The sequence below is a fragment of the Balaenoptera physalus genome (genome assembly GCF_965194825.1).
Source record: "Balaenoptera physalus genome assembly, chromosome: 2".
Lineage (NCBI taxonomy): Eukaryota > Metazoa > Chordata > Mammalia > Artiodactyla > Balaenopteridae > Balaenoptera > Balaenoptera physalus.
Genome location: NC_138883.1, coordinates 120,419,670 through 120,444,504, shown reverse-complemented (window position 1 = coordinate 120,444,504; position 24,835 = coordinate 120,419,670). Strand labels below are relative to the sequence as shown.

Sequence of the window (24,835 nt, the reverse complement as noted above, 5' to 3'; positions counted from 1 at the left end):
CCAGATATGGAACCAACTGAAATGCCCATCAACAGATGAATGGATAAAAAAGATGTGATATATATATACAATGGACTATTACTCAACCATAAAAAAGAATGAAATTCTGCCATTTGCAGCAACATGGATGGACCTAGAGAACGTTATACTTAGTGAAGTAAGTCAGACAGAGAAAGACGAAAACTGTATGATATCACTTATAATTGGAATCTAAAAAATAATACAAATGAATATATATGCAAAACAGAAACAGACTCAGAGATATAGAAAACAAACAAACCAGTGGTAACCAAAGGGAAGAGGGGAGAAGGGAGGGGCAAATTAGGGGTACAGAATTAAGACATACAAATTACTATGTATAAAATAGATAAGCAACAAGGATATATTGTTATTACATGGAATTACAGCCATTATCATGTAATAACTTTTAATGGAGTATAATCTGTAAAAATACTGAATCACTATGCTGTACACCTGAAACTAATACAATATTGTAAATCAACTATACTTCAATTCAAAAAACTCAAAGAAAGAGAGAACAGGAAAGTAGTTGCCACAGGCCGGGGGGAGGCAGATAGAAATAGGGAGAGATTGGTAAAAGGGGACAAACTTTTAATTATAAGATGAATGAAATCTGAGCATCTAATGTATAACATGGTAGCTATAGTTGATAACACTGTATTGTATTGATATAATTGAAATACGCTAAGAGGGTAGAACTTAAATGTTCACACACACACACACACACACATACACACACACACACAAAAGATAAATATGTGAGGTGATGGATATGTTGATTAACTGGATGAGGGAAATCCTTTCACAATGTATACATATATCAAATCACCATGTAAATATCTATTTTATTTGTCAATTATATCTCAAAAAAGCTGAAAACGAGAACTGTTTGACTAATAACAAAACAATCTAACTTTAAAAAATGAACAAAGATATTTGAACACTGTACCAAATAAGAGCTACAGATAGGAAATACACACATGAAAAGATGTTCAAAAAGCAAATTAAAACCACAAGACACTATACATAAAGACTAATATGAAATGGTTAGAATTACAGTATGTAACCATGTCAAGTGTTGGTGAGAATGTGGCTAACTAGAACTCTCATCCACTGCTGGTAAGAGTATATAAAGTATTTCTTTAAAAGTTAAACCTATCATAAGACTCTGCCAATCTCAGGTATTTACCAGAGAAAATGAAAGCACACATCTGCACAAAGACTTGTATACGAATTTACACAGCAGCTATATCTGTAACAGCCAAAAACTGGAATGAAAACAAATGTCCATCAACAAGTGACTGGATTAACAAACTATGGTATTTCTACACAATGGTATACTTCTCAGCAATGAAAAGGAAATGATACACAACAGCATGGATAAAATTCAAAATAACTATGCTGAGTGAAAGATGCCAGAGGAAAGAGTACATACTCTATGATTCCATTCATATAAAATTCTGGAAAATGCTAACATCCATAGTGACAAAAAGCAGATCAGCAATTGCATGGTAACAGAGTTGGAGGAAGGAATGAATTACAAAGAGGTATAAAGAAACTTTTGAGGGTGATGGAATTGTTTATTATTTTCATTGTACTGATGGTTTCAGGAATATATATGTCAAAACTCAACAAACTGATGCTTCACATATGTGTTATTTATTGTCTGTGAATTATACCTCAATAAACCTGTAAAAAATAATACATATCTCATAGGATTATTGTAAGAATAAGATATTGCACATAATAAGTATCAAATGAGCATGTAAAAATGCTGTTATTCTGGAACAGGATAAACATTTGATAAACATTAGCTTCTCGTGTAACAACTGAAAAAGTACTCGAGTAACTAATTCAATGTTCAAAGCACCTAAGTTATACCTTAGCTTCTTCCTCTTGTGCTTTTTTAACAATTGCTTGTAACTGCACCTCTCGTTTAAATTCAGCATGAAGTAATTTCTCTTCCATCATCCTACGTCGTTGGTCTAGTAACTCTTCTTTCCACTTCCGGACATCTTTCTCCTATATGCAATGAATTATCACATCATTAATTTCAGCATACACAGTCACTTGACAAGAAGAGCAAACAGATAAACAGCTTAGGAATTATAAAGTCAAGAACCTGGAAAGACCTAAAGGATCATGACTAATGATTACGAACACAGCCTATGGAGCCAGACTGATGAGTTCATAATCTACCATGGTCACTTGCTAGATATATAAACTGGGCAACTTTTTTAGCCTATGTCTCAGTTTCCTTATCTATAAAGAGAACAGTAGTAGTACCTAACTCATAGGTTTTCAAGATTGAGTGAATATATGTAAACTCTTAGAACAGTACATTAGACATTGCTCAAGAGAAATATTTGCTGTTATTATTATACTGTGCTATGAGCACACTTAAAATGAAAATAGTGTATATGTCTTATCCTTACAAACATTAATGGTTCTATAACCCAAATTCAAGACAGATAATTTTATCCTAGAAATTGAAAAAAAAGTGAGAAGTCTGAAAAATAAATATTTGCATAAGAAACATTCTCTGAAGGAACGGAGACTTTTGACTATAGAAGAATAATTACGTTAGCTCTCTTTACTTCCTTAAAACAATCTCAAACAGGAGAAGTAAAAGACTTGTCCTGTGCTCCAAGAAATCAGAACCTGCACCAATAAGAATAAATTATAGAAAATAAATGTTGGCTCAACATGAATGGGAAGAAAACTAACATTTCAGTTGAATTTTAGCTACATAATAATGTATTTAACCACCTAAAAAAGTATGATGCAGAAACAGTACTGGATTAGGAGCTAGGAACAGGTCCTTAAAGCTCTAGCTCTGCAAATTATTGGTCATGTGATATTGGTAACTAGCTCTGCAAATTATTGGTCATGTGACACTGGAAACAGCCCTTAGCCTCTCCTAGATTCAGTTTTCACATCTATAAAATGGGGTTTGGGGGACTTCCCTGGTGGTGCAGTGGCTAAGAATCCACCTGCCAATGCAGGAGACACGGGTTCGATCCCTGGTCCGGGAAGATCCCACGTGCCCTGGAGCAACTAAGCCCGTGCGCCACAACTACTGAGCCTGTGCTCTAGAGCCCACGAGCCACAACTACTAAGCCCGCACGCCACAACTACTGAAGCCCACGCGCCTGGAGCCTGTGCTCCACAACAAGAGAGGACACCACAGTGAGAAGCCCGCGCACTGCAACAAAGACCCAAGGCAGCCAAAAATAAATAAATTAAATAAAATAAATTTTTTTAAAAATGGGGTTCAGGATCTGTTCAACTCTGTGTGCCTCACAGAGGTATTGTGGTGATCAGATGAGACCATATATGTATAGAATAGTGTTGAAACAATAACTCATTATATAAATGGAAGGTGGGATTTATCATTTAAATTAACTGAAGGGATACCTACATTGATGGGAAAATTAAACCAGAGAACCTCTAACGTCTTGTACAATTTCAAAAAGTTACTATTTTGTTTGCATGAGTATCTGGAGATTATATCATATAGTGAGAAAATAAACTATATAATTTTATTTGTATTAAAAACACAGTAAGAAGGGAAATTATAATTGTGTTAGAACATTTTTCTAAAGCTTAAAATGAAATAATATATTAACTCTTATAGAACCCCATGACATGGAGACTGTTTTTCATATTTGATCTATTCAATCTAAATGATTAAAATCTTGATTAAAATAATTAAATTCTTGAGATTCAGGTAAAGAGAAAAATTACAGATTTTCTTCCTTTCCCAGCCAACTTTTCTACTGTACCAAGGAGAATCTTATGCCACCTCATTTTTACATTCAAATTATTTGGTCCAATTATTTTTCCCAATTTTAAAACAAACATAAGTAATGCAAATATTTTTAACCTAGGCATATTAGTCCTCCTTTCTAGGACCAGAAGGTAACAAAGGAGTTCACCTATACTATAATGGTTACCTATCTTCTGTCATGCTGTGTTAGGTATATGTAGTACACAGACTCCAAGATGGCTCCAAATGATCCCAGCCACCTGGTATTCAGACCCTTGTGTATTTCCCTCCAACACTGTATCAGGATCATGACCAATACAATTCAGCAAAAGTGATGGTATATCACTTCCGAGATTAGGTTATAAAGACAGTGCAGCTTCCATTTGGCAGCTCACTTGTTCATTCTCTCTCTTTCTCGTCTTCTCTCAGATTACTCTGTGGGAAAGGTAGCAGCCATGTTATAAGAACATCAGGCTATGAAAAGATCCACATGGCGAGATACTGAGGTCCATAGCCAACTGCTAAAGAGGAATCCAGGCCTACCAATAACCACATGAGAGAGTTTGGAAGTGGATCCGTCAGCTCCAAATGACTGCTGTCCCAGACAACAGCTTGACTGCAACCTCAGGAGAGACTCTGAACAAAAAAATAACAACACAAGCCACTCCTGGTTTCCATGCCCAAGAAACTGTGAGCTAATAAATGTGTGTTGTTTTAAACTGCTAAGTCTTGAGGTCCTTTGTTACACAGCACACATAACTAATACAGTACTCATGTCTGCCATGTGTAACTAACAATAAGAATGACCATATACTGAGCAACAGCCACCCGAGCACCATGCTACTGTTTTACTTACTTGCCACTTTCATCATCACAACTGGTTAACAATGATAACTGTCATTTTATGGATAAAGAAATTAAAAGGCAGTATTGTTAAGTAATTTGCCCAGGGCATCATATCCTACTACCTGGTTCAAACCAGGATTTCACCTGATTGGCCATCTCCAGAGCCCATGTTCTTTCCACTACACCACACTGATCAGAAGTTACACTGCCCTAATTACTCCAAGAATCTCTTCCATAAATCTAATTAGTGCCCCACTTATTCAAATCTGATCATCTCAAGTTCAAAACTGTCCTACCAATTCATTGAACACTTTGCACAAGACTCCCCAAGGAAACCCCCACTGAAAATGGCAAAAGACAAAGCGCAGCTTTAATAATCCATGCGAACTCAGCAAAACATCAATTTACCAGCTTTTTTAGGAATTACAAATTCTGTTTTCTTTCTTTTTTTAACAGGTAGCTTTCTGTAACTCAGTAGATAGAAATGCTTTCGTTTCCTAATAAATTTATTTTTATTGTTCTTTTAGCTTCTCTCGAACCAGAAGAAGAAGTCAAGTTGAAAATAAGCCCATCAATTTAAGGCAATCATACTTCCCTAAAAATTAAAAACTCACCCTTTCTAACAATTTCTGAAGCTTTAATGTTTTCTCTTCACGTAACTTTTCCCTTAGCTGCTGTGCTTTCATTTGTTTTTCTTCATGTTTCTTCTTAGATTCTGCAATTGTTCTATTAATGCAAACAAATGGACAAGAGACACAAATGTTTACATGATAAAGTCAAAAATATCTTCTTTAGTCTTCAAAGTTCTTAAAATAAATATAAAAAATATACAAAACTAACTTTGGCCTAAAATTTCACAGAAACATTGTCACTTTTCAATGGATCTGGAAATATCTTGAATCATGTACCTTAAAATAGTATATGTAGTAACTCCATTTAATAGTCAAGAACATCTAGTTCCCTTCCTATGAAACATTTCAAATTAATTTTCAAAGGCCACACCTTTTACGAGATGGTGAGGAAAGCTTTTCATGCATGTGAATTCCATGTCCTGGAGGTCTAGCAGGTTCCTCCTCTACAATATCCCCCCAGGATGTATTTTGGCGCCAAGATTCACGAGCTGTTTTCAGAAAAAAGAAAACCGCTATTGTTTAGCCACATAATTCTATAAAACCAACATTTGAGAACAGACTTTTAAAAGGCATCCCACTCTTACTTATTTTACACAAAAACCCCATGTAATAAGATAATCTATTTTATACCCCTCTACCTATACATACAACACACACACACACAAACATACAAACATGTAATACCTTCATAATCTGCCAGGACATCATTCCAATCCATAGACATACCACAGAAAGATACACTTCCACTGCCCATGCTGGCCTAAAATGTAATAAGAAAAATTGAGTAACAAATATATGAACCAATTATAACCTTATAAAATGAACTATACATGAAATTTTCCTACCTATTGCTCATATATTTCATTTAGCAAACAGTCCAAAACCAGAAAAAAGTTACATACCTCTTACAGTCACAGTAATTACCAAGTTAAAAATACCACAGCCTATACATTTTAAGAAGAAGACTAACCTACCTGCCATTAACAGCAGAGACAAACCAAGTAATTTTAAAAGAAAACTATTGGGTTTAAACTATTACTACATAAATTCTGACATATGTAGAGCACACATCAGAAAAGCTAAAAAGTATTTGTTGGGCATTAAAATTTAATAGGAAAACATTGCAAACATTCATGATTACTTTTATTCTTTAAGAAATCCCTCTCATCAACATATATATCCTGAGCGCCTAGTGATAGCAAGGCAATGTATCATTTGCTTCTTATTAGCAGAAGGAAAAATATATCTTCGATTCTTCTTCAATCTATACAATTATAATCTGAGAAATGCTGCGTATTTACTTACTCTGAGATTCATTTTCTTGATTTGTAAAATGAGAAAACAACTTCCAACTTGTCAATTGCATTATATATAAAAACACTTAGTAATGGTAAAGTGCTTTAAAAAAGACTTGCTATTGTTTATTGTATAAGTCTCAAACACCCAGAGAATAAAAATTCCAAAAGCTCACAGAAAAATCACTGTCGTTGTCAGTTTCAATATTGATATCATTGTTTTCTTCAGCTTCAATTTCTCTAGTTAACTGTTCCTCTTCAGCAATAGCACTAGCAATGGCTTCTTCATTGGCCTTTTCTAGACGATCTGCTAGCTCTTCCTTTTTAGCAAGAACTTCTGCCATAGACTATAAAGTTAAAAACAAACAAAAAGAAGAATCATCAGTTGACTGGAAAGTTAAGTAATTATTTCTTTATGTTCTAATCATAAATAGTATATACAAAAATAGCATTGATCTAGAATTATAAAACTTGGGGTCCAGTTGTATGACTCGGAAATTTCTTAAAAGCAAAAGACTATTTTATATTCCATAAAATGATACAATAATCCATGAGACCTTTTTACCAAACTGCTGTGTATGACAAACTGTGAAGTTGTATAAATAATAGTTATTGTTATTAATAATAAAGTGTGAATTTCATTTGAGCACCAAAATTCAAAACAGTTACAGGTCAAATATTTTAAAAACAAGAGAAAAATATTATACTTTAAAGGGAATATAAGAAAAAATTATGCCGCACTGGTGATGACACTTTCTGAACATATACACCTTACTTAAAATTATGCATTAGAATTATGTAATACAAATATATGCATCAGAATTATTAATTAATAAATCCCTATAAAAAGCTAAATATGTATACTATAAACCCTAAAGCAAACAGTGAAATAACAAATATTTATGGCTACTAAGCCAACAAAGGACATAAATTATAAAAGAAAATTAATCAAAAAGATGGGAGAAAGAGGAAAAAGGGGATGAAGAACAGATGAGTCAAAGAGAAAAACAATAAGATGGTAGATTTAAAGGAACCATATCAATAATCACGTTACACGGAAACAGAGACTCAAATTGGATAAAAGCAAGACCCCAAACCACACGCTGCCCATAAGAAACCTAATTTAAATATGAGAATATAAACAGATTACAAATAAAAGAGCTACCAAACTACCACTAACCAAAAGAAAGTTGAAGTACTAATATCAGACACAGTAGATTTCAGAGCAAAAAATATGACAAAGGATAAAGAAGGTCATTTCATAATGATAAACTGTTAATTCACTAAGAAGACAAAACAATCCTAAAGGTTTATGAACTTAATAATAGACCTTCAAAATAAAAGAAGCAAAAACTGATAGAATTACAAAACAAAATAAACTTAATGGGAATGTAAAATGATGCAGCTACTTTGGAAAACAGTCTGATAGTTTCTCACAAAGGTTAAATGTAAAGTTACCATACGACCCAACAATCCCATTCCTAGATGTATACCCGGGAGAAATGAAACCATATGTTCATACAAAAACTTGTATACAAATATTTAAAGCAGCATTATACATAAATTCCAAAAAGTGGAGAAAATCTAAATGTCCATCAACTGATGAATGGATAAAATGTGGTATATTCCACATTTTTCAAACAGTGGAATATTATTTGGGCATAAAAAGGAATGAAATACTGATACAGGCTAAAACACGAATGAACATTGAAAACAATATGCCTAGTGAAAGAAACCATTCACAAAGACCACATATTGTATTCCACTTCTATGAAATGTCCAGAACAGGCAAATCTATAGAGACAAAAGACAGATTAGTGGTTGTATAGGGCTGGGAGGGTGGGGTGAAAGGGAGGACTGCTAATGGGCACTGGGTTTCTTTTTGTAGTGATGGAAGTGTCCTAAAACTAATTATGGTGATGTCTGCACAACTCTGTGAATATACTAAAAAACAATGCACTGTACACTTTAAATGGATAAACTGTAAGTTATGTAAATTATATCTCAATAAAGTTGGCTTAAAACAAGTAGTCTCACAGATATATGCAGAGATTTCAATACCACTCTCTCAACTGATAGAACAAGTACAGAAAATTGGCAAAGGAGACCTGAACAATATTATCAACAAAACTGACCTAGATATTTTCCCAAGAGAAATGAAAACATATGTTCAAAACAAAGACAAACGTTCATGGTGCCTTTATTCATAATAGAGAAACTGGCAACAACTCAAACGTCTGTCAACAATTGAATGGATGAACATACTGAGTTACATGCATACAACAGAGTACTCCTAAAGACAATATAAAAAGAAGGAACTATTAATATACACAACTACATGGATGAATCTCAAAATAATTATGCTGAGTGAAAGAAGCTAAACAAAGATTACATTATTCCATATACAGAAAGTTCTTAAAATGCTAATTAATATGTAGTAACAGCAGAATAGTGATAACCCTGGTAAGGGGAAACAGGGAAGAGCAGAAGGGAGGGATTACAAAAGAGAATGTGAAAACTTTTGGAGGCAATCGATACTCTCATTATCTTGATTGTAGTGATGATTTCACAGGTATAAACACATGTCAAAATATATCAATGTGCATATCTTAAATATGTGAACTTTACTGAAAATCAATAACACCTCAATAAAGGTATTAAAAATGCAAGTGCTTGAGCTTCAGCTTATTACTGAATTGGTCTGGAGTGGAGCCTAGACATGGGTATCCTTTTAAAAGCTTCCCCTCCCCACTTCATTTCCCCTGTCGATACTCTGCCTCCTCAAAACATACAAGATTGTCCCTGGGGAAGAGAATGAGGTGAGAGAGTTTAGATGACAGACTATTTCTTTGCATCATAAGCTTTTTCTCTGTAAACTCTAGAATATTATAGAAACTGACTTGTTAAGGTGCCACACAAACATCATACCTAACAACGATTAAAAAAAACTATTAAAGTTGAATATATTTAACTTTGCAGAAAGTAAGTTCTCACATTAGCCTATTTCCTTCTCAATTTTATCTTCTCCAGAGAACATTTCTATTTCACCTCTTAAGACCTGAAAAGATTTTAACAGAGTAACAGAGCTTACGGATGAAATAATGATTCAATTATCCATATACAACTTCTACTATTTTCACACTGTGAAATTCAAATAAATATCTGTATACATCATCATTTTTTAAATTTCTAAATTTTCATTAAAATTTGTAATTTCAGCAAATCTAAAAAAATAAATCCATGGTAGCTAGGATTTACATCAGCACATTTTTACAATGTTGGCAAAAGTGGACCTTAAACATAAAGGGTCCTTTATGTTTAATAAATAAATTTTATTATTATAAATTCTTACAGTCATTTTTTGCTTAGGTTTCTGTTAAATAAGAGAACTACAGATTTTTTTAGTTGAACCATGTATGTGACAATACTATATTGAGGGAAAAAAGAAAACAATTTTCTCAACACTGCAGCAATTCTCTATAACCCTCCACTTAGAACCTAAACAATGACGTGCTTATCTAGAGCAACCCACAGAAGTATCTGTGCCAAGACAAATTAAAAAAATAAAATTTTCTCAAAATCTTAGTTTAGTTAAAATTCCTCTAAGACCTCTAAGGATATACTAATATTCATATGTAAAGCAGAACTTATTTTCCTTCAAATATGTAAATGTCATTCTCAAAATAACCAAGGGTTTTTAATACTCTACCATAAGCTTATTTTACCTATGTGATCAAAATAAAAATGATGAGAGAAGAATTTTTAAATAATTATTTTATGCTTATTTAAGTATAGGATCTTTTTCCTCTTATGAAATTTGATTCTCATAGAATCCATTTGCAAAATAAATAATGTAATATGATAGCTAGCTATGAAAACAAAAATATAAATATGACCAATTTCTACCCATACATTAAACCCACTACTTACATGACCGTAAATTATTTAACCTTTAAAACATTCGCACTAAAAAACCTAAGTTAAAAAAAAAGTGCCTTTTATTCCTTTATAAAGGAATCTAAATATTTGTTTTTCTCATTACTATAACTCTTATTACTCCCTTAAACAATCCATATCAAATTTCATCTGTATCTAATCTTATTCTCTCTCTAAAATGTATAATTTGGCCTAATATCATCTGCTGGTATCACCTTTCAACATGATGAGGCGTTAAGTTTAAAAAGAAATTATAGTACACGGTGGTCATTTAAAAACTAAATTTGAATTTTTTCTCAACAACTTTTTCTATGTGCCTATTCCTTTTGAAAGTTACTTTTTAAACAAAGCCAGCATGGCCTATTCTGAATTATACTCAGGCCAAGTATCTTAATACTAAAATGGGAAGGAGAAAGACGAGCAGAATTAAGTAGTCATCCAAACACATAAACCTATAAATAATTTTAAGTCAATGCATTTTTAAAGATTCTGCAATAGGGATGATAAATAAATTTCATCTTAAAGACCAACTCCAAGCAAATGATAATAACTGTCTAAAGTACTCTGTTAAGAGAATTCTTAAAGCTAAGTTCATTAAGCACAATTTCCCATCTATCAGAGTGGTAGATGTTGCATAGAAAACATTATTATTATAGTTTCTTAATGCTAAAGAACATTTGATCAAATCACACACAAAGTGAATGATTTTGAGCAAGTTATTTAATTCTCACAGTTTCATTTCCTTCCTCTATAAAATAAGAAGAAACTTAACTATATCAAAAGATTGCTATAAGAATAAAATGTTAAAATGAAATAACATATATAAAATGCTATGTTAAAAAGTGCTTGTAAAGTGTAGAGAAATACACATTACAATTTTTTATTATTGGGGTTTATGCCTCTTTAATATATTTACTCAGAATTCCGATAAGTTGTTCTTACCAAGTTAGCAGCACTCACATTTGAAATATCTGAAGGATCCATTTCACTTTCTATTCTTGCTTTCTCTTCTGAAAATTTGTCTTCACTTGCTTGCAAAGGTGTGTCAGCTTGCTGAGTAACTGAAACACCCTCTGTATCAATGTGAACGGCAGGTATTTCAGAAGTTTGCACAGAATTGTCTTGTAAGAAACTACTGCCAGAGTTCTTGACATCATCCAGTGTACTCACTGTGAACTAACGAAACATATTACAGATTGAATCAGAGATAACGAAAAATACTCACCAACTTATTTCACTCTAGAAAACCTGATTCTGCTTAACCTATCAGCTGTAAAGCAGCAGTTGACTGACTGACAGACGACTCAGTCATTTTTTGGTATGTTTCAAGGGTAAGAAGAGAAACCATTAAGCAGCCACAATTTTTATTTGCACATCTACTATGTTTAGCACATAGTAGCACACAGCACATTTACTATGTTTACTATGTAAAGCACTGTCTGAAGTGCTTTAGCAAATAATCAATATATACTGTAATTACATTTTATTTTAGTGGGCTGATTCCTGATGAGTACCCTATACACCTCACAAAAGAAATCTAGTCACAAGTATAATACTCTGTGTTATATTCAAATAACTAAAGGTATTTACATGGTTTTTAATATCAAATGAAGGCACTTTTCACCAAATATGTACTTCCAGGGCATTTTACTCAAAAACATTAAACTCGCTCTCTTTAGATAACATTAACACAGCCTCGAAGCATCTTTCATAAAGATCCACATCGCACATAATACCAAATCTCAGATCTAAAAGAGAAATACACCATAAAAAGTAGAGTATATGTCAGCATGCAGTTTCATTATGCAATTCATATTCTTTAGACTTCAATAGGCTCTCCATTCCCCTTTAGGAATATTTAACACATAACCAGCAGAAACGTGAAAACCATTTAAACAAATACAACTTGTGCTGAAGTCAAATACATACCCATTTTTAAAAAACTTTCTAGTTTAGTGAATAGGAACAAGCCTTTATTTTCACTTTCTAACAGAGTACAGAAAGAATGGCGCTATGTTTTCCAGCTATACGCAGGGTAATGAACTCCAAGGAGAAGAACTAAAATCTAAAATTGTGAATTTAAAACTTACTCACATCACTACTTAAATAAACATTAGATAAACATTGCAGTGGCCATAAAAACCCTAGTTTGATATAGTATTTATATAAATATTAAACTTGGCCAAGTCATATAAACTACTTTAAAAATCCTACTATTGGTTAGAACTTTAAAGTGTCCCAAAGTGTTCATTTTAGCATAAGCATTATTCAAATTGCATCACAATGTTTATATTGCTATCAACATTATCCATACATCAGTCACCATGGTTTATAATCTTCTCAGTAATATTTACATTAGCATTATTGATCTTTACAATATAGTCAACCTTGTTTATTAAAAAATCAGTATCAACTTAAATAACAAAATCAAAGCTAAACTATAATGTTGAAAAATATATAAAAATGCTAATTCCATTTTCAGAATGACAGTGGAGAAAACAGTTATTAATATTAGCTTGGCCACCATAAGCAGTGAACTTTTATACTGAAATAATTTAACAATAATTACTCAAAAGTTCTATGTATAGACTATTTCTAAAATCTCAAAAAATCACATAAGTTTATTCATTACACAAAATCAGCATAATTTTTACACTGTTAAATTTTATAGTTAAAATATAATACATGTACCAAGAATGCTAGATGTTAGCTAAGTGATATAAAAAGTGATTTCTTCATCAAATTTACCTACGTTTAAAAGTTTCTTAAAGTTTCACCCAACAACTACGTACTGATTACTTCCTACGTATCTATGACTCTGTTCCATATTGTGGGAAATTAAAAGGCAACATAAGATAATGCCCACAAGGAGCTTTCAATCTCATGTGGGCACAAAACATACATATATTAAAGAGTTATAAAACATCAGGAACAATGTAGGATTAAGAGCCATTATTATCATCAAGGAAAAAGAACATGGAAGTTGAGTACAGTTTCTAATAAAAATAAATATCCTACAGGTAAAAGTAGAGAATTTTAAAAAGCAGATACTATTCTGGACTGAGAAATATGACAACTATTTTACAACTTTTTTACTTAGTCCCTGTACCTTATCAAAGAATATCCCTTATATTTCATTAGTCATTTTACATAAAATTATACTAACTGAAGGTAAATCTTTCTGTAAACAAATATCTTTTTAAAATGCATTGCTGGGACTTCCCTGGCGGTCCAGTGGTTAAGACTCCACGCTTCCAAGGCAGGGGGTGCAGGTTCAATCCCTGATCTGGGAACTAAGATCCCACATGCCATGCAGGGTGGCCAAAAAAATAATAATAATAATAATAAAATAAAAATTTTTTAAAAATCCTGTTTTTAAAAAAAATGCCTTGCTTAACTGAGTAAGTAAAATAAACTTCAAATGGACTGACAGAAGAGTACTGGGAATATTAACTTTAAAGAATTATTTAAATAAAAATCACTCTATACTCGAATTGTAGGAAATAAAAGTAGAGCAAGTGAAAAATGATTCTACTTTCATCATCATTTAAAATAACACTACAAATGAAGCAGGAGGACACCATTTTAACCAAGTAATCAAAGTTAACAAACTTGGGCAAATTGATATGATATGCCTTTAAATGTGAGTCTAAGAACAATCACTTTATTTCTGTCAAAAATGTATAAGCTAAAGTGAATAATGAATAAACAAACTGAAGAACATTGTACAAAAAACCCACAATGTATACTTCAAAAATATTAATGTCATGAAAGACAAAGACAGGCTGAGTAACTGGCCCTGGTGAAAGACATTAAAGAAACAAAGCCAAATACAATGTGTGATTCTAGATTGGATCATGCATCATGGAAAAAAATTCTATGAAGAAATTATTGGGACAACTGGAAATTTTTGAATATGGACTATAAATTAGATAACAATATTATATAAATGTCAAATTCCCCGAATTTTATAATTATAGTGTGGTTATGTAAAAGAGTTTCTTTGTTCTTTAGAGATATATACTATAGCATTTAAAGGTGAATGGTTACGATGTTTGCACATTACTCTCAAATGTTTAGCATACAATATGAGTGTGTGATATGTAAATATAGAGAGAAAAAAATGTGGCAAAATGTTAATCTGTGAATCTAGGAAAAGGGTACAGGAGAGTTCATTATTCTATTCTTGCAACTTTTCTGTAGATCTGAAATTTTTCACAATAAAAAGTAAAAAATGAAGTAGAAAAATTAAGACATTCCAACATACATATATATATCCTTTATAAAAAAGCAATAAAAGGATTTTCAGAATGTACTACCTGGGTTCTCTCTGCAAGAGGATGATCACATGAGTGTAATGAGTCTTTCAGCCGAGATTCTATAGTATTAGAAGGTCCACCTCCAACAAATTCACCTTTCTGAATACTTTCGTCAGGTAAAAGACGTACATTTTCTTTATCACTGTCATCCTTTGACCTTAATGCTTCTGTTGGTAATGAAACTTTTGGCATCACTGCTGTTGATCGTGAACGAACAGGCCTTCCTCTCTGAACAGTTTCCCATCCTTCAGCATCTTTCCGTTCTATGCAATTGAGGGAAGAAAATAAATCAAGATTTCTTTGATGATAAAAATTTACAAAAACCTACAAAATAATATTTTCCAATCTAATTCCCATTAAATATAACTAAAATATAAATATGACACTAATTACTATGCAAGGTGTATTATGCACAAGTGTGTGTGTATTCTCTAGTCCCTACAACCACACTGTGGGGTAGGTATAATTATCCCTATCTTACAAATGATAAAATTGAGATTAAGACTGACCTAAGGCCCTGGGACTTCCCTGGTGGTCCAGTGGTAAAGAATTCGCCTTACAATGCAGGGGACATGGGTTCGATCCCCGGTCCCACATGCCGCGGGGCAACTAAGCCGGAGCGCAACAACTACTGAGCTCACATGCCTCAACTAGAGAGCCTGCGTGCCACAAACTACAGAGCCCACACACCCTGGAGCCTGTACACCACAACTAGAGAGAATCCCATGTGCCACAATGAAAGATCCCACATGCCTCAATCAAGATCCAGCATGCCACAACTAAGACCCAATGCAGCCAAAAATAAAATAAATAAATAAGAAATAAATCCTTAAAAAAAAAAAAGACTGACCTAAGTCCCCACAGTCAAAAAGTAATAACATTTATATAGTGTATACTATGTGCTAGCACTGTTCTAAGTGCCTTAGATGTAACTCGTTTAAATAAACCCTCTTAGAGGGTTCACAACAGCCCTCTAAGATCAGTACTGTCATTCCCATATTACCAATGAGGAAACTGAGACAAAGAGAGGTTGAGTAATTTACCCAAGGTCACACACTTAGTAAAGGTAAAGCCAAGATGCAAGTCTAGGCAAATTGGTTCTGATGTCCATAGCCCAATGAATATGTAAAAACTACCTCCCCTTCTTTTAGAATCCAAATATAGGCCTTGGTCCAAAATCCACGTTCTTTTCCCCCGTCTCAGTACTAATAGTACACACTGACTTAGGAAAAAAAGGAAAAAAAATATTTTAATGATCATAAGATTATAGTGTTAAATGAATGAACCCTCAATGATCTAGTCCACTATTTCACCATACACATAAGAAAATGAGGGCCTGTATCCAAAGTCACAGAGCAAACTAGCCTAAAATAAATAAGAAGCTTCTACCAAAATGCTTCAAAATTTCACAACCTGAGATATATATGTAGACAGTGATAGCCACAATTTTTAAAATTTTACAGGCTAATTGTAATCTGTCAAAATCAGTATGAAGACTTCCAGTTCTGGCCAAGTGGAGCAGCCTCACCTTCATTTCCAGGTCCTCCTACTTACAACTAAAAACTCTGGGAAAAAACATACAAAATAAGCACAGGACGATTTTAAAAGATATAAAGTAGTAGGTGGACTGCCTAGTGACCCTAGGAATTGAAAAGCAGCACAGCAGTGAGTTCTCTGTTTTTGTTTATTGCTGACAGGATGCTATAAAAGCCTCCAATCCAGAAGGACCAACTGACATAGACAAAACAGGCATCAGCAAAACCTGTTCTGCCAAGCCAAAGGACAGAGAAAAGGATGGCCTAAGAAAACAGACAACCATTTTGGCAATATTCCTTCTATTCTAGCCAAACGTCAGTGGAAACCTTCCACCCCATAGTTTCAACAGGGGTAAGCAGAGAGCTGAACTTCCATTGCCCACCTGGCAGAAGCAGATGGTGGTTCAATTCCCTCACCAAAACAGTGTCAGCAAAGGTGAACAGTGAGCTGAGCTTTTACCTCCAAATGGCATTAATAACACTAAACAAAGCGGTAGGAACTGTACTTACTCAGCACTCCACTTTCCCTCACACCTAGTGTCAGTGGGAAGCTGAACTTCCACACCCACCAAGCAGCAGTGAGACTTAATGAGGTACTGAGAGTCAGAACTGGTAGACACTGGTCCTCCCTACCCCCACTTTCAGCAGGGCCCAATGGTGAGCAGAGCCTCTACTTCCATCTGGCATCAAAGACACATAGGACTAGTCAATATTCTGACCTCCCCTGCCCCCAGTGTCAGCAGGTACCCTGTAGAAATCTGAGCTTCCACCCTCACCAGCATCACTGCCATAGAACAGAGTGGTAGGAGACAGATTTACTTGGCACATGGATCCCCTTCCACCTTGTAATAATGTAAGCAGGACCAATCAGAAAGCTAAGATTCCACTCCACCCTACAGGGACAAGTCAGGAGTCAGTCCTCTGTTCACTATGCCCCTCCCTTGTGTCAGTGGGGCACAGCAGAGAACTGAGCTTACACCAGCAGTAGGAGCCAAGGAAGTGGTGAAAGTTGGCGCCCCAATTTTGCTGGAAAGGAGTCATAGGGAATACCTTAAACGGAGTATAAGGGACCTGTAGGCCAATAACAAAAGAGGTAACATTTGTGTCATTGGCATCCCAGAAGGAGAGGAGAAAGAAGGTAGGACTGAAAAAGTATTTAAAGAAAGAACAAATAAAAACTTCCCAAACTTAGTGAAAGACATAAAACTAAACATTCAAGGAACTAAGAAATCCAAAGAAATTTATGCCAAACTCATCATAATGAAACCTCTGAAAACTAAAAACAAAGAAAAATTCCTAAAAGAAGCCATAGGGAAAAGATAAATTGTCTATAACAGAACATCAATTTTAATGACAGCAAATTTCTCATCCGAAACACTGAAGGCCAGGAGGAAGTGGCACAACTTTCAAGGACTGAAAGAACTGTCAATCGCAAATTCATATCCAGTGAAAATATCCTTCAGGAATGAAAGGCAAATAAAGGCATTCTCAGATAAAAGGAAAACTAAGAGAATGTGTCACTAGCAAACTGGCCCTTAAAGAATGACTAAAGAAAGTTCCCTAAAGAGAAAAAGTTTTTTTTACAAAAAAAGAGAACATGGACTAAATGCTCCAATCAAAAGACACAGAGTGGCAGACTGGATAACAAAACAAGAGCATACAATATGCTACCTATAAGAGACCCTCTTTAGGGTGAAGGACACGCACAGATTGAAAGTGAGAGGATGGAAAAAGATATTTCATGCAAATAGAAATGACAATAAAGCAGGGGTTGCAAAACTCATATCAGAAAAAACAGACTTTAAAACAAAGGCCAAGGGAGATCTTCAAGATGGCAGAGTAGTAAGACGTGGAGATCATCCTCCTCTCCACAAATACATCAGAAATACATCTACATGTGGAACAACTCCTACAAAACATCTACTGAATGCAGGCAGAAGACCTTAGACTCCCCAAAAGGCAAGAAACTCCCCACGAACCTGGGTAGGGTAAAAGAAAAAACAGAGACACAAGAATAGGGACAGGACCTGCACCTCGGGGAGGGAGCTGTGAAGCAGGAAAAGTTTCCACACACTAGGAAGCCCCTTCACTGGCAGAGACAGGATGTGGGCGGGGGGAAGCTTCAGAGCCACGGAGAAGAGCGCAGCAACAGGGGTGCAGAGGGCAAAGCGGAGAGATTCCCGCACAGAGTATAGGTGCTGACGAGCACTCACCAGCCTGAGAGGCTTGTCTGCTCACCCACCAGGGCGGGTGGGGGCTGGGAGATGAGGCTCCAGCATTGGAGGTCAGATCCCAGGGAGAAGACTGGGATTGGCTGCATGAACACAGCCCGAACAGGACTAGTGTGCCACAGCTAGCTGGGAGGGAGTCCGGGAAAAAGTATGGAACTGCCTAAGAGGCAAGAGACCATTGTTTCAGGGTGAACAAGGAGAAGGGATTCATAGCACCGCCTAAACGAGCTCCAGAGATGGGCACGAGCCATGGCTATCAGTGCGGACACCAGAGGCGGGCATGAAACTCTAAGGCTGCTGCTGCAGCCACCAAGAAGCCTGTGTGCAAGCACAGGTCACTATCCACACCTCCCCTCGGGAGAGCCTGTGCAGCCGGCCACTGTCAGGGTCCCATGATACAGGGACAGCATATCCAGGAGAACACACGGCATGCCTCAGGCTCCTGCAACGTCACAGTGGCCTCTGCCGCCGCAGGCTCGCCCCACATTCCAAACACCTCACTCCCCCCAGCCTGAGTGAGCCAGAGTCACCTAATCAGCTGCTACTTTAACCCCGTCCTGTCTGAGGGAAGAACAGACGCCCTCAGGCGACCTACACGCAGAGGCAGGGCCAAATCCAAAGCTGAACCCCAGGAGCAGTGTGAACAAGAAGAGAAAGGGAAATTTCTCCCAGCAGCCTCAGGAGCTGCGCATTAAATCTCCACAATCAACTTGATGTACCCTGCACCTGTGGAATGCCTGCGTAGACAACGAATCAACAAAAAATTGAGGCAGTGGACTTTGGGAGAACTGTAGACTTGGGGTTTGCTTTCTGCAAATAATTTGTTTCTGGTTATATGTTTATCTTACTTTAGTATTTAGAGTTTATTCTCATTAGTAGAATTGTTTATTGATTTGGTTTCTCTATTACTTTATTTTTTACTATATAGATAAATATATATATCTTTTCCTTTTTCTTTTTTTGTGAGTGTGTATGTATACAATTCTTTGCATGATTTTGTCTGTACGGCTTTGCTTTTACCATTTGTCCTAGGGTTCGGTCTGTCCGTTATATTTTGTTTTTTTTTTTTAAGTATATTTTTTTGTGCTTGTTATCATTGGTGGATTTGTTTTTCAGTTTGGTTGCTCTCTTCTTTCTTTTTTTTTCTTTTATTACTTTTAAATTTTTTAATTTTTAACAATTATTTTTCATTTTTTATTTTAATAACATTATTTTATTCTATTTTATTTTTTCTTTCTTTCTTTCTTTTTTTCTCCCTTTTCTCCTGAGGCGTGTGGCTGACAGGGTCTTGGCACTCTGGCCAGGTGTCAGGCCTGTGCCTCTGAGGTGGGAGAGCCAGGTCCAGGACATTGGTCCACCAGAGACCTCTCGGCTCCACGTAATATCAAATGGTGAAAGCAATCCCAGAGATCTCCATCTCAACTCTAAGACCCAGCTCCACTCAAAGACCAGCAAGCTACAGTGCTGGACACCCTATGCCAAATGACTAGCAGGACAGGAACACAACCCCACCCATTAGCAGAGAGGCTGCCTAAAATCATGGTAAGGTCACAGACACCCCAAAACACACCAAAGGACGTGGTCCTGCACACCAGAAAGACAAGATCCAGCCTCATCCACCAGAACACAGGCACTAGTCCCCGCCACCAGGAAGCCTAAACAACCCACTGAACCAACCTTACCCACTGGGGGCAGACACCAAAAACAACGGGAACTACGAACTTGCACCCTGCTAAAAGGAGACCCCAAACACAGTAAGTTAAGCAAAATCACAAGACAAAGAAATACACAGCAGATGAAGGAGCAAAGTAAAAACCCACAAGACCAAACAAATGAAGAGGAAATAGGCAGTCTACCTGAAAAAGAATTCAGAATAATGATAGTAAAGATGATCCAAAATCTTGGAAACAGAATGGAGAAAATACAAGAAACATTTAACAAGGACCTGAAGAACTAAAGAGCAAACAAACAATGATGAACAACACAATAAATGAAATTAAAAATTCTCTAGAAGGAATCAATAGCCAAATAACAGAGGCAGAAGAATGGATAAGTGACCTGGAAGATAAAATAGCGCAAATAACTATCACAGAGCAGAATAAGAAAAAAAGAATGAAAAGAATTGAGGACAGTCTCAGAGACCTCTGGAACAATATTAAATGCACCATCATTAGAATTATAGGGGTCCCAGGAGAAAAAGAGAAAAAGAAAGGGACTAAGCAAATGTTTGAAGAGATTATAGTTGAAAACTTCCCTAATATGGAAAAGAAAATAGTCAATCAAGTCCAGGAAGCCCAGAGAGTCCCATACAGGATAAATCCAAGGAGAAACATGCCAAGACACATATTAATCAAACTATCAAAAATTAAATACAAAGAAAAAATATTAAAAGCAGCAAGGAAAAAGCAACAAATAACATACAAGGGAATCACCATAAGGTTAACAGCTGATCTTTCACCAGAAACTCTGCAAGCCAGAAGGGAGTGGCAGGACATATGTAAAGTGAGGAAAGGGAAAAACCTACAACCAAGGTTACTCTACCCAGCAAAGATGTCATTCAGATTCGATGGAGAAATTAAAACCTTTACAGACAAGCAAAAGTTAAGAGAATTCAGCACCACCAAACCAGCTTTACAACAAATGCTAAAGGAACTTCTCTAGGCAGGAAACACAAGAGAAGGAAAAGACCTACAATAACAATCACAAAACAATTAACAAAATGGTAATAGGAACATACATATCGATAATTACCTTAAATGTAAATGAATTAAATGCTCCAACCAAAAGACACACACTGGCTGAATGGATACAAAAACAACACCCATATATATGCTGTCTATAAGAGACCCACTTCAGACCTAGGGAAACATACAGACCAAAAGGGAGGGGATAGACAAAGATATTCCATGCAAATGGAAATTAAAAGAAAGCTGCAGTAGCAACTCTCATATCAGACAAAATAGACTTTAAAATAAAGACTATTACAAGAGACGAAGAAGGACACTACATTATGATCAAGGGATCGATCCAAGAAGAAGATATGACAATTGTAAATATTTATGCACCCAACATAGGAGCACCTCAATACACAAGGCAAATGCTAACAGCCATAAAAGGGGAAATCGACAGTAACTCAATCACACTAGGGGACTTTAACACCTCACTTTCACCAATAGACAGATCATCCAAAATGAAAATAAATAACGAAACACAAGTTTTAAATGATACATTAAACAAGATGGACCTAATTGATATTTATAGGACATTCCATCCAAGAACAACAGAATACACATTCTTCTCAAGTGCTCATGGAATCTTCTCCAGGAGAGATCATATCTTGGGTCATAAATCAAGCCTTCGTAAATTGAAGAAAATTGAAATCGTATCAAGTATCTTTTCTGACCACAATGCTATGAAACTAGATATCAATTACAGGGAAAAAAATCTGTAAAAAATACAAACACATGGAGGCTACACAATACACTACTTAATAACCAAGAGATCACTGAAGAAATCAAAGAGGAAATCAAAAAATACCTAGAAAAAAATGACAATGGAAACACGACAACCCAAAACCTTTGGGATGCAGCAAAAGCAGTTCTAAGAAGGAAGTGTATAGCAATACAGTCCTACCTTAAGAAACAAGAAACATCTCAAATAAATAACTTAACCTTACACCTAAAGTAATTAGAGAAAGAAGAACAAAAAAACTCCAAAGTTAGCAGAAGGAAAGAAATCATAAAGATCAGATCAGAAATAAATGAAGAAGAAATGAAGGAAACAATAGCAAAGATCAATAAAACTAAAACCTGGTTCTTTGAGAAGATAAACAAAATTGATAAACCATTAGCCAGACTCATCAAGAAAACAATGGAGAAGACTCAAATCAATAAAATTAGAAATAAAAAAGAAGTAACAACTGACACTGTAGAAATACAAAGGATCATGAGAGATTACTATAAGCAACTCTATGCCAATAGAATGGACAACCTGGAAGAAATGGACAAATTCTTAGAAATGCACAACCTTCTGAGACTGAACCAGGAAGAAATAGAAAATATGAACAGTCCAATCACAAGCACTGAAATTGAAACTGTGATTAAATATCTTCCAACAAATAAAAGCCCAGGACCAGACGGATTCACAGGCAAATTCTATCAAACATTTAGAGAAGAGCTAACACCTATCCTTCTCAAACTCTTCCAAAATATAGCAGAAGAAGGAACACTCCCAAACTCATCCTACGAGGCCACCATCACCCTGATACCAAAACCAGACAAAGATGCCACAAAGAAAGAAAATTACAGGCCAATATCGCTGTTGAACATAGATGCAAAAATCCTCAACACAATACTAGCAAACAGAATCCAACAGCACATTAAAAGGATGATACACCATGGTCAAGTGGGGTTTATCCCAGGAATGCAAGGATTCTTCAATATACGCAAATCAATCAATGTGATACACCATATTAACAAATTGAAGGAGAAAAACCATATGATCATCTCAATAGATGTAGAAAAAGCTTTCGACAAAATTCAACACCCATTTATGATAAAAACCCTCCAGAAAGTAGGCACAGAGGGAACTATCCTCAACATAATAAAGGCCATATATGACAAACCCACAGCCAACATCGTCCTCAATGGTGAAAAACTGAAACCATTCCCGCTAAGATCAGGAACAAGACAAGGTTGCCCATTCTCACCACTATTATTCAACATAGTTTTGGAAGTTTTAGCTACAGCAATCAGAGAAGAAAAAGAAATAAAAGGAATCCAAAAAGGAAAAGAAGAAGTAAAGCTGTCACTGTTTGCAGATGACATGATAATATACATAGAGAATCCTAAAGATGCTACCAGACAACTACTAGACCTAATCAATGAATTTGGTAAAGTAGCAGGATACAAAATTAATGCACAGAAATCTCTTGCATTTCTATACACTAATGATGAAATCTGAAAGTGAAATTAAGAGAACAGTCCCATTTACCATTGCAACAAAAAGAATAAAATATCTAGGAATAAACCTACCTAAGGAGACAAAAGATCTGTGTGCAGAAAATTGTAAGATACTGATAAAAGAAATTAAAGATGATACAAATAGACGGAGAGATATACCATGTTCTTGGATTGGAAGAATCAACATTGTGAAAATGACGCTACTACCCAAAGCAATCTACAGATTCAATGCAATCCCTATCACTCTACCACTGGCATTTTCCACAGAAGTAGAACAAAAAATTTCACAATTGTATGGGAACACAAAAGACCCTGAACAGTCAAAGCAATCTTGAGAAAGAAAAGTGGAGCTGGAGGAATCAGGCTTCCTGACTTCAGACTATACTACAAAGCTACAGTAATCAAGACAGTATGGTACTGGCACAAAAATAGAAATACAGATCAATGGAACAGGATAGAAAGCCCAGAGATAAACCCACGCACATATGGTCACCTTATGTTTGAGAAAGGAGGCAAGAGTATACAATGGAGGAAAGACTGCCTCTTCAATAAGTGGTGCTGGGAAAACTGAACAGCCACATGTAAAAGAATGAAATTAGAACACTCCCTAACACCATACACAAAAATCAACTCAAAATGGATTAAAGACCTAAATGTAAGGCCAGACTCTATAAAAGTCTTAGAGGAAACATAGGCAGAACACTCTATAACATAAATCACAGGAGATCCTTTTTGACCCACCTCCTAGAGAAATGGAAATAAAAACAAAAATAAACAAATGGGACCTCATGAAACTTAAAAGCTTTTTTGCACAGCAAAGGAAAACATAAACGAGATCAAAAGACAACCCTCACAATGGGAGAAAATATTTACAAATGAAGCAACTGACAAAGGATTAATCTCCAAAATATACAAGCAGCTCATGTGGCTCAATATCAAAAAAACAAATCCAAAAATGGGCAGAATACCTAAATAGACATTTCTCCAAAGAAGATATACAGATTGCCAACAAACACATGAAAAAATGCTCAACATCACTAATCATTAGAGAAATGCAAATCAAAACTACAGTGAGGTATCACCTTACACCGGTCAGAATGGCTGTCATGAAAAAATGCTAGAGAGGGTGTGGAGAAAAGGGAACCCTCTTGAACTGTTGCTGGGAATGTAAATTGATACAGCACTATGGAGTACAATATGCAGGCTCCTTAAAAATCTAAAAATAGAACTACCATATGAGCCAGCAATCTCACTACTGGGCATATACCCTGAGAAAACCATAATTCAAAA

At 35.4% G+C, this 24,835-nt stretch overlaps 1 protein-coding gene across 8 annotated transcripts in view; it reads right to left on the bottom strand.

The window, feature by feature from the left end:
* SCAPER (S-phase cyclin A associated protein in the ER) overlaps window positions 1-24,835 on the bottom strand; it is a 467,951-nt gene that overhangs the window by 309,196 nt on the left and 133,920 nt on the right. For 6 of the 8 annotated variants that reach the window (XM_082452595.1, XM_082452600.1, XM_082452602.1 and 3 more), the window contains 7 exons: window positions 14,819-15,081; window positions 11,442-11,675; window positions 6,740-6,910; window positions 5,953-6,028; window positions 5,639-5,756; window positions 5,251-5,362; window positions 1,903-2,043 (listed from right to left, as the gene is read on the bottom strand). In XM_082452595.1, coding sequence (XP_082308721.1) covers window positions 1,903-2,043; window positions 5,251-5,362; window positions 5,639-5,756; window positions 5,953-6,028; window positions 6,740-6,910; window positions 11,442-11,675; window positions 14,819-15,081 — 1,115 coding nt within the window. The remainder of the gene's footprint in view (window positions 1-1,902; window positions 2,044-5,250; window positions 5,363-5,638; window positions 5,757-5,952; window positions 6,029-6,739; window positions 6,911-11,441; window positions 11,676-14,818; window positions 15,082-24,835) is intronic. The other 2 variants (XM_082452599.1, XM_082452601.1) reach the window with 1 other exon arrangement.